Here is a 13,281-nt window from a genome sequence, read left to right on the forward strand (position 1 = left end):
AAATATAAAACTCTTTTAGAGATAATAAATACTAAAAGCACTACCAACAGTCATATCAAAATAATAAATAGCTGATAGAAGATATAAAGGCTTGAATATTGTGATAATATTGTAAAATTTTTACTATAGTCAATTTTCTTAAAAAGTCTCATATATTTATTTTTTTTATTAATACTTTTTTATTTATTCCAACGGAATATTTCTTCTTAATTAAAAGATAAAATTGAAATTACCTATATCCTCTACCTTTTAGCCCTTGCCTCATCTCTTATCTTTCTCCACCCTCATCTCTTATTCATTTTTTCTCTACCATCTCTCATCTTCTCTTTCTTTGACATTTTTCTTTCTATCGTCATCATCGCCCATTGTCTTGTTGTCTATTCTCGTATCTTCTTCATTTTTTCTCTTTTATTCTCACCTCTCTTCTCCTCTTTCTCTGACATTTTCCTCTTTATTATCATCACCCCTCTTCGTTATCTATTGCTTTCGTCACTTGTGCCTAATCGCCCTCGCCTCCCTTCGTTTCTTCCTATAATATTTTCTTCTCTATTATCACAGTCACAATTGCCCTCATCTCCCCTTTTCTCTCCATCTACGATTATCACTTCGATGAGGGTAGTTGGTGGTATCATGATTTGAAAGAGGGAAGGACATATGAAGGAGAAGAAGATACGGAGAGAGTGCATGTGGAGGTAATGGGGTAGAGATGACAAACGAAGGCGAAGACCATGAACAAAAGATAAAGATGATGAATGAGGGGTGAAGGCAATAAAGGAGAGGTGGAGGTAGTGGGGTGATGACCAAAAGAATCAAAGGGCAGGACAATTTTGATTTTTAGAAAATAATAGGTATTATATGAAAATAAATAAAAAGGATATTAATTGAAAAAAATAAGATTTTTTTAAAATTGCCCATGAGTTATTGTATATTTGATTAAGATTATGATAAGTTGCTTGGTTACATAAAAAACATATTAGATTTTAACTGAGATATTTTAAAGAAAATGTTTCATGAAGAATCATTGGTTGCCATACATGGTTATCACTTTTGGCAGTTAAAAATGAGCCAAGAAAACAGTAATTATTAGTTTCTTTAACGATAATGTCAGCAATTAAAGGCTTAAAAAAATCAATTATGAAGCTCATATAGAAGGTTGATTACTGAGTACCTAAACTCTTAATCAAATTGCCAATGGGTGTGAATTCCCTCTCCCTTTACTCCTTTTCCATGGAAAAATGACAGGTACTCCAAAACACAGCATGACAATGCCATTGGTGCTGGCAAGCATTGATCCAAATCAGCAATCTAGCTTGTCTTTTTGAAGTTAGCACTCATCAAAGTAGCATCAAGTTGCCTATTCCCAATGCCTAATCTGTGAATAAGGTGTATACAGTGGGATTCCACAGTATGATTGTCCACAAGTAGTACAAATGTAGTTCCTCAAATTCGATGCCCTCTTGGCTTTTGGATGGATCACCTGCATACACACAGAAATGATGAGTAAGAAAAGACAACAATATTAAATGCTCTGTTTAGGCAAAGACAACTTAGAATAGTATCAAAGCCAGCTGAAAAGTACACACAACTCTTGAGGTGGAAAAGGTGGCAGATGCCTAGATGGTGTTGCATGTTCCCTCCCATCTTTCCTTTGTCCATCACAGGGGAATTCTGTTTTTCTGAGTCTGTAAATATTTAGTTCAATGTCTGTACTTGAATATTAAATAGCTAATGTTGCACACAAACAATGCCTGCATTGTTGCTACATTATATTAATCATTTAATTAAAATCTTACTCAAAATAAGCTGTCATGTGTCAAAAAAAGATACTCCTCATAGGTTTACTATTTTTAAGATTTTAGAGAATTTTTGTAACTTAGAGGTAACTGTTGTTCTGCTTAATAATATAATAGATGAGTATGTACATATTTCTGCTACTTTTTTGTTCATAGAAATCATAAAATTCACTATATGAATTGTATGTGTGCCAGCCATTATGATTTGATTCATTTACCTGTGATTCAGTCAGACAATCCCTTAGAATAGATAAAGTGAGCATCTCAATGAAGCATACAAAAGAAAATTTCTTATGCACAGTACTCAAGGCAGTTATGTGACCATTTCAGCATAGAACTTCTACTGCCATAGAATAATAGATCATATGATCATTGCAGCAGAGATAACGCTGTTTGCAGCTTCTTCTGTACAATTTTTGGATTGAACAAAGTAATCACATTGACAAGAACCAGCGTAGAAATGAGATGCTGCTGTTTGTTGCATGAGAGAAGCTGCATTTAGCAGATTACAGCAACACTTGTTTTGATGTTTTTTGTTCTCTTCTCTCTGTAATTTTTTGGAGCTTTATGTTTGTATGTCTGTGAATTCTGAGCGTTTGTGGGCTTTTACTTTGTGCAGACTTCTTTGTTTGCCTATACACATTTATATATAGAATTTTGTCATTTGCCAAACAAAAACTGCAGGTCACACTGGCTGATATGAATAGGAAACACTATTCCCCCACGGTTTGGCCATGGAAAAGCTGGTCTACTGACAAACTTTCCTCTGAGTTCAGGATTATGTACCAAAAATATGGAAGATATAGTAGATTTCATTAACAGGAAAGTGATCTTCTTAATGCAAACTTCATACTAATTCATTAGCAGGTAAGGATGCAATCAAATATTACAGTTCCAGGCTCAACTTGGCATCCTTTTGTTTTGGGTCTTTCCAAAGACATCAGCTGCCACCTGCCCTCTTAAACATAAATTATCATTCACCTAATGCCCTAAGAAGAGCAGGAAATTGTCTATAACTAGTTAATAGGAAACTCCCATTCATGCAATGAACATAGAGAGATTGAGAAAATGCTCATCAGGATAAGACATCACTTCTGTATTACCACTCAACAGTTCACAGTAGCACAAACACACAGGTGTAGACTTCAGATATTGTCTCACTAACTATGCTGTGGAAGTCTGAGTAGATATATCTGATGAAGGTATAGATAGCTCTTTATCAATATGTATTGCCTTTTCTCCATTGGGGTTCCATGCTAACTTCAGGAATCTGTCATTGTTGATTTCTCGTATCTCAATCTTTAAGCAAAGGGCAAAAGAATATTTACAAAGAAAAAGAAATTAAGATAGAAATAAATATTGGAAGAAGGGCATGATGCAGCCATCATATATTTAGCTTCTACATCTGTGGGTATTGGCATCAAGGTTCTTCTGTTCCTTCCTAACAAAGGAAATCTCTTAACAGTGACAAAACTACTACCAAAAGGGAATTCCCCACTAGATATACTTACATCTACAGATGTTTCAATTAATACAATAATGCAGTGGGGAAGAAAGAGTGTGATAAAACAAGTAATGAACCATCTTTATTTGTGGACCACCTAGCTGCCATCAGACAGTCCTTCCTGGTAGCAACATCATTCTCATGATAAAACAACAGCATGTTTGTGTCACATAGTGTCGGTCAAGCTACTAGTTTTAATCATGTGATCATAGTCTTTGATTTTTCTTCTCACATTTTCTACATCATTTTATTTGGCTGACAGCAGGTTCTTACCCCTATGTTCAGAGAAATGACTCCTGCTCATTCTTCATGTGATCAGGAATCTGCCATAATGAGGATTGGTGATAGCATTTGATTCAAATGTAGGTCCTATGTGAAGAGTATAAAGGAACAAAATGTACTATGCAAGCAGCAGAATTAAAGAAGATAACAAATATACGTGTGTGTGTTTTTGGGAAATATTAAATGGATTCTATCTTCTTGATTGCAAGTTGTCTTCTTGAATGTGCTCTCTCTAGATAGCAAATGGAATTTACTATACTCATTCTTGATTGCAAGTTGTCTTCTTTAATATACATACTCTTTTTTCTCCAGCCCAAGTGTAATATAAAATTACAAGGAATATGATACTAGATTTATCATGGGACATTAATGGTTTGATATGTTGTTTTATGGATCAATCATTTTGTTAAGTGTACCAACACCACCATACTTTAAAACAGTAATTTTTTGAAGGAAGATAATATAAGGGAAATAATTTGCTGTAGATAATAAATATCCTACTGTTAATAGTTTCATTCTAGAGTTTTAATTAATATTTTAAGAAAGAGATAAAATATCCTTTAAAGAAAATATATTCAAAGAAAATTACTAACTGACATGATCATTTCTTACCGGATAACATGAGCCAATTGTCAAACTATTAGATAAAGTAAGTTTGGTGGGATTTGTGGTCTATTAGATTTCTCAAAATCACTTCCTCAAGGGATTTGGGTCAAGATTGAAGACTCCTAGGTTTTTTAATCTATTGCCTTCAAGAACATCTCCTTTGATTATGGCCTAGTTAGTCATAATCCCAATTTGGGGACTCAAGCAGCTTCACCAACTAACATTGAACTCAACCTGGGTCAAACCAATAATCGAATTTGAAATTTTAGTCCTTAAACACTTAATGTTCTTGGAATGTGTAAAAATCCTCAATCTTTAGACCCATGGGTGACCTGCCAAAAAAAAATCTACTGATAGGTATACTTTGATTAGATCTGACTCAAAAGACTATATTCTTTTTGCTAATGGGTCTAAAGTCATCTCCTTTTGCTAATATTTATGATCGATCGATGAGATCAACAGTCCTGAATTTTCTTTTTTGCTTAGAAAAGCTAATCGTACTGCATACCTTCTCGTCAATCTTGTAACTTTTATTGACTTTTACTAATGTAGTGAGTGATCTTGTTTTGCGGGGAAAGAGAAAAAACATGGTGAGTCAGTGAACGCAACATCAAGCTGCAGCTGAGATACCACTTTTACTCAGAGAAAGCATATTGATAACAAGGGGAATCTGAGCCTCTTTCTCACTCTCACTCCCTCTCTAGCTAATACTCATATGGGCATCAAGTGGCATCAGTCTACAGCACATACTATCCATGAAACCCAAGAAACTACTTTTGTCCCTACACACCTCACTTATTTACTTCAAGTTTTACTCTCCATGTTAACTCCATGCAACTCCTTTATATCACATACTGCTACCATAACCATGTAATCATTTCCACAGTAAAAAACAGCAAGCCACTTATGGATCCAAAAGTACAGTTCTCTCTCTCTCTCTCCCAAAAGACTGATCAGAGGAGAAGGGAAGAGCTTTACCAGAAGAAAGCAAGACAATAATTGAGGAAGAGACAGAACAAGAAGAGGTCCCAAGTTGGCTGAGAGATGGAGCTCTTTTCATCACAACCTGATCTATCGCTTCAGATCAGCCCCCCAGACATGACACCGGCATCAGGTTGGAGAAAGCCAGATGAAGACATGGACTTAGGGTTCCTGAGGAGCAACAGTATCACGACAGCCTTAATGGAGAAGGCCGAGAGCAACACCTCTGAGGTCTCTTTAGCTGCTCGAAGCACCGCTGTCTCCACCACCACAAGTAACAGCACTCTGCTACTGCACCCCCTACCCCACCACCATCACCACCACCTCCACTTCCACCACCACCATCACCACCACCCTCTGCTGCATCAAGGGTACCACCAAGATCTTAGCTTGCTGAGGCCCATAAGGGGAATTCCTGTGTACCAAAACCCGCCCACCTCGCCTTTGATGCCACCATATCAGCAGCAGCAGCTTCTGTGTGACTCTTCTCCCTCTGCTGAGTTCAATCACTTTGCGACAACACAAGGCCTGTCAAGATCAAGGTACTTGCCGTCGAGGTTCCCCATAAAAAGGAGCATGAGAGGTCCACGGATGCGGTGGACAAGCGCACTCCACGCCCGCTTTGTGCATGCTGTGGAGCTCTTGGGAGGCCATGAAAGTACGGCTTACAATTCTCATTTTCTTATCTCAGTATATACATATGCTTCGACCATACATAGATGATTTAGGTGAACGTGTTGTTCCTACTTCCCAATCGTAACTTCGTCTTCAACTTTTGAGCTCAGGGGCTACACCCAAGTCAGTTCTTGAGCTAATGGATGTCAAAGATCTCACACTGGCTCACGTGAAATCTCACTTACAGGTAAAGGATCTCCCTGTGTCTGGAAACCTAAAATGGCCATTTGGCTTCCACTGCAAAGGAATGTTTTCCTTTACTCCTTCTTGCCTTAAGGTTGAGTGTTGTCTCAGCTTTTCTTTTCCTTTTTGCCATTTTTAAGCATCTCAGTTTTACTTGCTTGCAAAAGCAAGCCACTGTTATAAAATGATAAGCACATCGCAACATACACACACACACACCATATTCTAACAAATACTTCAATGTTTTATCCATTTGATGTATATATATATATCCTCTACAATAGATTGATGATGTTTTAGTTAGCTTCAGATTTAAGGCATGTAGCCAGGAATCGAAGCCAAGATGAGATGTGCTATATACTAGCTAGTTTTCTAAAGGTTCTCAAAGAAATGATATGCATTTGCAGATGTATAGGAGCGTGAAGACAACTGATAGACCAACAAATCCTTCAGCAGGTAGCTTTGTTTGAAGTCCTTCCAGTTTGCTTCCAAAGACTGTAAAATCGCTTACCAAATAATATGTCGATTACTACTTTTTGTGTTTTGTAGTTCAATCTGATGGTTTCGAGAATCGATCATTCGGAGAAGTTTCGGATGATAATTTGGTAGAAGTTCACAATCTGCAGAATTCAGAATCGTCAACTGATAACGGGAGACCTGATGCGCATCATGGAATCAATCAATGGGGCCATTCTTCCAGGTGAAAATATCCTTCTCCACAATAGTTTGTATGCCAAATGCTTATAAACAAAGGTAAATAAAATGAGGTTTACTACTGAAGAAAAAAATTGTGCTTGCCAAAGTCATTTGAATAATCATTCTTCACTTCACAAGTAAACTCTGAAGCCAAATATTCATTTGAATAATGCTTGTCAGACTATTATTTTATAACAAGAAAACAAAGCCATGTGAAAGAATATAAATATAAGGATTCTTAAGGTCATTGAGTAGGGAAGTATGAAATCTGCAACTACTTTCATGTCATATGCTCCATTGATTTGCATAACAGATGTTGGATGCCACAACACTCTACATTGTGAATCCAGCAGAGAATAACTCTACCACACAACTTCCATTTTTCATTCAAACTAAAAGCAATAAATGATCATGCACATAAGTATAAATATATACAGAACAGGAAAAATGTCATATAAAATATTAAAACAGCAGCTCTCTTATGATTTTTTGTCCCTGTAGACTTTCCTGCCAATATTAACAATTGTATTAGTAACTAGAGCTTAAAATGTCTGGATAACCATGTCTACTGCTTTTGTCCTTGCAAACTACTAGTGCTTGGTTGAAAGTATCAAATATTCAGAAATTTTAGTTAGTTTATAACATCTTTTTTGCATCAATATAATTTTATCATATCACACATGACATATATTTTTAAAAGCACTCCAAAGGTCTACAATTTGCTGTCTGGAACCTTTTTAAGCCTAGTTAGATGGGATCCAAATAAGGAATTAAAGCTTGTTCTACTTTGGTGTTGATGAATCAAGGTTTTACTTACATAAATAATTAGTGTGCTTGATCTTGGAATAATTAAAAAGGTTTACTAACATGAATTTTGAAGTTCATTAAAACAAATTATAATTCACCGGCCGATCTAAATTTGTTTGAAAGTTCAAGGACTTGTGGTGTAACTTTTTAATATTAGTTATACTCCTTTATTGATGTACAAAATAAGCTTCTCTTTTCCAAAAATTACCAAAATGAATATCAATTTTACATAAATTGTCAAAGGATATATTGTATTAAATTATTATCCAATTCTACCCCTTTTTTATGTGACACTAAGCCTCCAGTACAAGAGGCTTGACATTTCTTCTAGATGTCTACTTCTCTCCCAAACCACTATGTTTCTTACTTGTCCAGATTCCTAATTGCCTATATGTAGATGGTGAGAGAGGGTCTAAACACTTGGTGGCATTGATGTCTAACTGGTTGAATGCTTTCTTTTCTTGATAAAGCAGTGAGAAAATATAACCCAAAAATGCCTGTATGGGTCTGACTAACAATGCTGTCCTTTCAACTACAAGTCCACAAAGTAATTTGTATTAAGTCACTGGTTAAAGCTGAGAATGCATCAACCCAAGTTCCTGTTAGATTTACTTGCTCTTGATATAGGTAATAAAGCTGCAGATACCAAGAGTCAGATGCTGAAGAATGGCAAGAAACCAACTTGGGTGATAAGAAATAGGACCAGAACAGTATTAAGTTGAGTACCCTATTTCTTTTCAATTTTGAGTTCCAGAATGTACATAGGGAAGACAACAAGTGTAACAGTCTAAGAAACCCAGAGAGATTTTTGGATTCTTGTACATTGAAGTTGAACCTCTCTGGTGCTCATGCTGCTAGGGTGACATAACTAGCCATGTTCAGAGAGAACACATTGATAGAACCAACAAAGTTTCTGCCACTTGATAGTTGCTACTTCCTAGAAGCTGTCAACGTTATTTGTCCTGTAGAAGCTCTCTTCCGACATTTTTTGACTTCACACCATTAAACTTATGCAAAGTGCTCAGAAAAGCGAGGAACACTGTTGCATATGTCCAGGATCTAGTCAACATCTGAACCTCCATCATGGTTCCCATTATGGTGCAGTAATCTGTTCTTGTCCTTGAGTAGGTTAACCTTGTGTATTGCGACACTATTTTGATGCATGGAATTCTGTGGTGGCTTGGACAGCTGGGGAAGCTTTTCTGATGACTTGGTGAGTGATTCCACCACCAATGGAAGCATGGAGTCCTTCAAGGTATCAGACACAGCTGGGATCCAGTATTATTAACCTGCCTCTTTTCACTACAACCATGAGCTCCTTTCTTTCTTCTGCAGGAGATGCCATCCGAGAGGTCTGAAATGTATCGTGACTTGAACTCACCTTGCCTCTCGGGGACAACAAGCCAAAGCAGGCTTAACCTTGAGATCACCCTGGGTAGGCCTCACTGATCGTGGAGAAAGAAAAAGGAAGAAAGCAAGAAAGAAAAGAAGACAGCCATAAAGGAGAAAGATTGAGGGAAAGTTCCACAGAGACTTGAAGCCTCAATCAGTGACTCAAATTGCCTGAGTTGGTGCCTTCCATGCATGTGCACGCCTTCTCTTTACAGCTTCCCAAGAAAGAGAGAAGGCAATCATGAAGCTAAGCATCTCATATCATTGCAAGAGACTTGTAGTGTTGATACATTTACCATCTTGCATGTCTTAGTTCTGCAAAGCAGATTCTTGTAACATGTACGGGTATTCTCTCACAAGAATGCCATCATATCATTCTGTGAGAGTTCTTAGAAGAAGCTAGTTGCACAAACATGAATGGGATTCGTAGGTATATCAGCATCATTATATTGCTGGTCTTCTCTCTCTATGAAGGAAAGGATCCACTATTCTCTATCTGCTTAATTTACAGGTTGTTCACCAATAAGAGCCTGTAAGACTCATTCAGTAAAGAACATGTTTATATATAAGGTTAAGTGCATAAATGCATATAAATTCAAGTTCTAGATTAGTTTTTCAGATGAATGAGAACAGATGTCACTATCTATAGCTCTTGGAAGGTGCTCTCATGTGTCACAGGAAGTAATCCAGTGCCAAAATAAAGATCAAAGAGAAATGCTTGAGAGGTGCTAAAACATCATATATGTGGAATTTAATTTAGAGCTTGAATGGAATCAAAGTGAGTAGGTTTGAATTCCTATGCAGCTTAATTTCTAGCACGAATCAAATTAAGAGGATGATTAGTCTTTAAGATAAAAAATAATAAATTAGATTAACATAAATATATGACCTCCAACATTGCTTTTCCACTCTTTTAAGGTTAAGAAATAATCAAGTTGATCCATGATTTTAGTATTTCAAATAAAAAATATATTGTGCTAAAGTTTCATAATGATGTGTTCCCAATTTATCGTTCCAAAGCTTTAACTTGATATCTTTAGATTATTGTTCCAAAAGACTACCCATAGTCTACAATCTTTACTCTCAACTATAAAGATATCCCTAAGTAATGTCTATGTAAGTTCTTATTTTTCTAATGACAACTCTGATTTGTTAAGATGGCTACAGACAAAGATCTTATCTTTCAAACTGATGGTGTAAAAAGAGGTAAAGAGGATGATAATAGCTAACTATGAAAGTTGACAAGCTAAACATGAATAAGATGGATAATAAATCCTTTGAACAAAAACCTAAAGAATGAATATTGCATTAATCATCCTACAAGATAAACTCATAATATTTCCACATATTATGTAGGAAATTGTTACGATAATCTAATTCCATGAAACCATTGACTTCCAGTCTCATTGATTTGCTTCAAAATAGTCAGTAATACATCAGTAAATTCTTGCCTCCAGTTTATTTTGAAGGAGGATTGATAGAATCAGCAAATGTTAAGCACATAGAACACAAAGTATTAATAAGAACATCTCATGTAATACAACAAGACAAGAGGAAGAAAAGAGATACTGGTAATCCACAACAGGAACTATGAGGACTGTACTATCCCGACTGTTCATTACCAGCTTCAGCCTACGCCACGGCAGAAAGGAGCTACAGTATTAGTCAGAAAGAGAGGACAGCCATGCATAACAGAGGCGATCGGGAAAAGGACGTGTATGGGAAGTGGAAAAAGGACCGGAGAGGAGGGAGAAAGAGGCGGCGGGTCCCGCGCGCGCGCGAGAGAGAAAGAGGGACAGCGGGAGTCGAGCGAAGGCGCGGCAGCCGAGGCACGAAAGAGAGAGAGAGAGAGAGAGAGAGAGCGAGAGGGAGAGGAAGAAGGAGATCATGAAAGCACTCCATGGCTTTATGATTGGGGACAGCGGACAAAGCTCCTCGTGTTTGACGGTGACTACACCGCCACTGCCCGTGTTTGACGGCGACCGCACCACCGCTGCCCGACATTGACGCTGAAAGCTTTTGTCCGTCATCTGTCCTCTCTTCTCGTCATCATTGATTGTATTATATTATATTATATACATTCTTATAAATTTTTTGAATTTTTATTATATGATTTTTTTTCTAAAAAATTCTTTTCATTTTTTTAAAATATTTATTTTGATTTTTTTAAATAGTATTCTTAATTTAAAAATATCCAAATTATCCCTCAAAAAGTTGAACATACTTTTCTCTCTCGTTATAATATTTTAGGTTGTTTTACTATTTTGATATGTTATAGTATTTTGGCTACTATAATAAAAATATATTGTAAAATATATTTGAAAACATTGTAACTGATACAAATGGGCTCATAGCATCAATCAAATTAACTTCAAGTATAAAATTTTAATATTATAATGATATATAAATAATATAATCAAAGAGACATAATATGATATTACCTATAGTGCTTTTCAATAACTTTATATTATTTTTAGTATATTTAAAAAATACTATAACATTATTATGAGACACTATAAGCTAGCAAAATAGAATCAAAACACATCAAAAACCTTTTGATATGTCATACTAGATTCAAATAGATATTTATATAATATTTAGGAACAACATCACTCAAATAAAAAAAATTATAATATTTTGATAATCACAATAAATATATTATAAATGATCCAAATAGACTCCTAACTTCAATGAGAACAATTACAAGTTTAAAAAAATGGTGTCGTAATGGTCTACGAGCAATAACGACTAAAGAGATACAATATAATGTTAATTATAGTATTTTTCAATAACTTTTTAGTGTTTTCAACACCTTAATAAAAATAATATGAATGCTATTGAAAAATATTATAAATGAGCCAAAATAAAAAACACTAGCAATTCAAAACTGATAAAAAAAAATTAGTAAAAAGTTTTGACAAGAAGAATTGATTAGGGGTATTTCGGTTCTTTTTTAAAATTAGGGGTACTTAGGATCTTTTGTAGGAAAATTATATTTTTTTTTTATTTCACTAACTTTATGTATATGTATATATATATGTATATGTATACATACGTATGTATGTATATATGTGTATGTGCGCACGCGTGTGCGCGTGCACGTGTGCGTGTGCGCTTTGTGGTTAGGTTTGTTTTCAGCATTAATATTCTTTAAAAATCATCATAACAAGACTAAATGTCATTATGGATCCTATGGAAGCATTGGAACAATTGTCATTTTCGTAATCATAGGGTTCTAAGTTATGTCACTACGGTGTAAGATGCTTGTTCTAACTAGTGGTAAAGTGAATGTCATACACTGACCTAAGGTAGATGAGGAACACCAGATCCAACAAGATTTCATGTGTCGCCCTTTCAAGTTTGAGTTTGAACTTTCTATTGAAACTGATGTGTCTTTCCTGAGTGCTAATGACATTGTAGGGTTGGGATTCATCCTCAAAGACAAGCAGGTGAATTTGATGGCTGCGGGGTGCAAAACAATGAAAGTTAACTTAGTCGTATCAGTAGAACGAGAGGTAATCTTGGAAGTCCCTCATTTTGCTGCTGAAAGTGGCTTTAGAAATATATAGATCCGATTAAACTCCCTACAAACCGTGATATTTCTCAATAGTTTTGTGGCTATTGCTTTGGTATTTGAGGAATACTTTGTGTGATTGTTTCTTATATTTTGACAAGGTATCCTTATCGAATCGTGATTGTTTCTTAGCTTGTTTTGTAAGAGTTGAGGGGGTTTTTTTTGTACTTGGAATGGTGATTTGCATAGTTATAATGACCTCACAAGTATTTTGTACTCTCATACTTAGTTTCTAATATAGTTAGGTATTTTATTTTTAAAGAAAATATTGATTCAAATTAGCTAAGGCTAATCACAATAGGTAGGTTATGTTTGGGAATACATTTCAAATATATATTGATTCAAATAACCCAATACATATTTCAAATGTAAATTAATATTTAATATTAATTTTTTAAATCGTATTTGGCTTGGATACTATATTAAAAATTTTAAAGTATTCTATAACATTCTTTAAAATCATAAGATTATCATTGTACAATAGAAACTGTAATTTTCATTTCCTCTCCCCTTCTCTTGATTTTTACCGTCATCAAAACCAATATAATTTATGATTATATTTTTTATTTATTATATATTTGGACCATGCGAAATTATTTTTGTAAGATTACATATATTAATTTATTTATTTATTTACTTATTAATTTAAATAAAAATATATAAGGGTAACTTTATCATATAATTTAAAATATTCAGTGAGTTTTTGAAATATAATTTTACTAAATAGCATTTACGTCAATACATATTTAAAAGATAGTTTTCATCTATTATTTACTAAACACTCAAGG

The 13,281-nt window shown here is 35.0% G+C and overlaps 1 protein-coding gene across 1 annotated transcript; it reads left to right on the top strand.

Annotated features, from left to right (window-relative positions):
• The first annotated feature begins 5,069 nt into the window (after positions 1–5,069).
• On the top strand, positions 5,070–9,366 carry LOC135642180 (probable transcription factor KAN2). The gene is made up of 6 exons (XM_065158101.1): positions 5,070–5,824; positions 5,952–6,028; positions 6,432–6,480; positions 6,574–6,724; positions 8,716–8,782; positions 8,863–9,366. The coding sequence occupies exons 1-6, from the start codon at positions 5,230–5,232 to the stop codon at positions 8,974–8,976; spliced, it is 1,053 nt and encodes a 350-aa protein (XP_065014173.1). The 5' UTR covers positions 5,070–5,229; the 3' UTR covers positions 8,977–9,366.
• Positions 9,367–13,281: the final 3,915 nt, after the last annotated feature.

This window comes from Musa acuminata, chromosome BXJ1-4 (genome assembly GCF_036884655.1).
Source record: "Musa acuminata AAA Group cultivar baxijiao chromosome BXJ1-4, Cavendish_Baxijiao_AAA, whole genome shotgun sequence".
Taxonomy (NCBI): domain Eukaryota; kingdom Viridiplantae; phylum Streptophyta; class Magnoliopsida; order Zingiberales; family Musaceae; genus Musa; species Musa acuminata.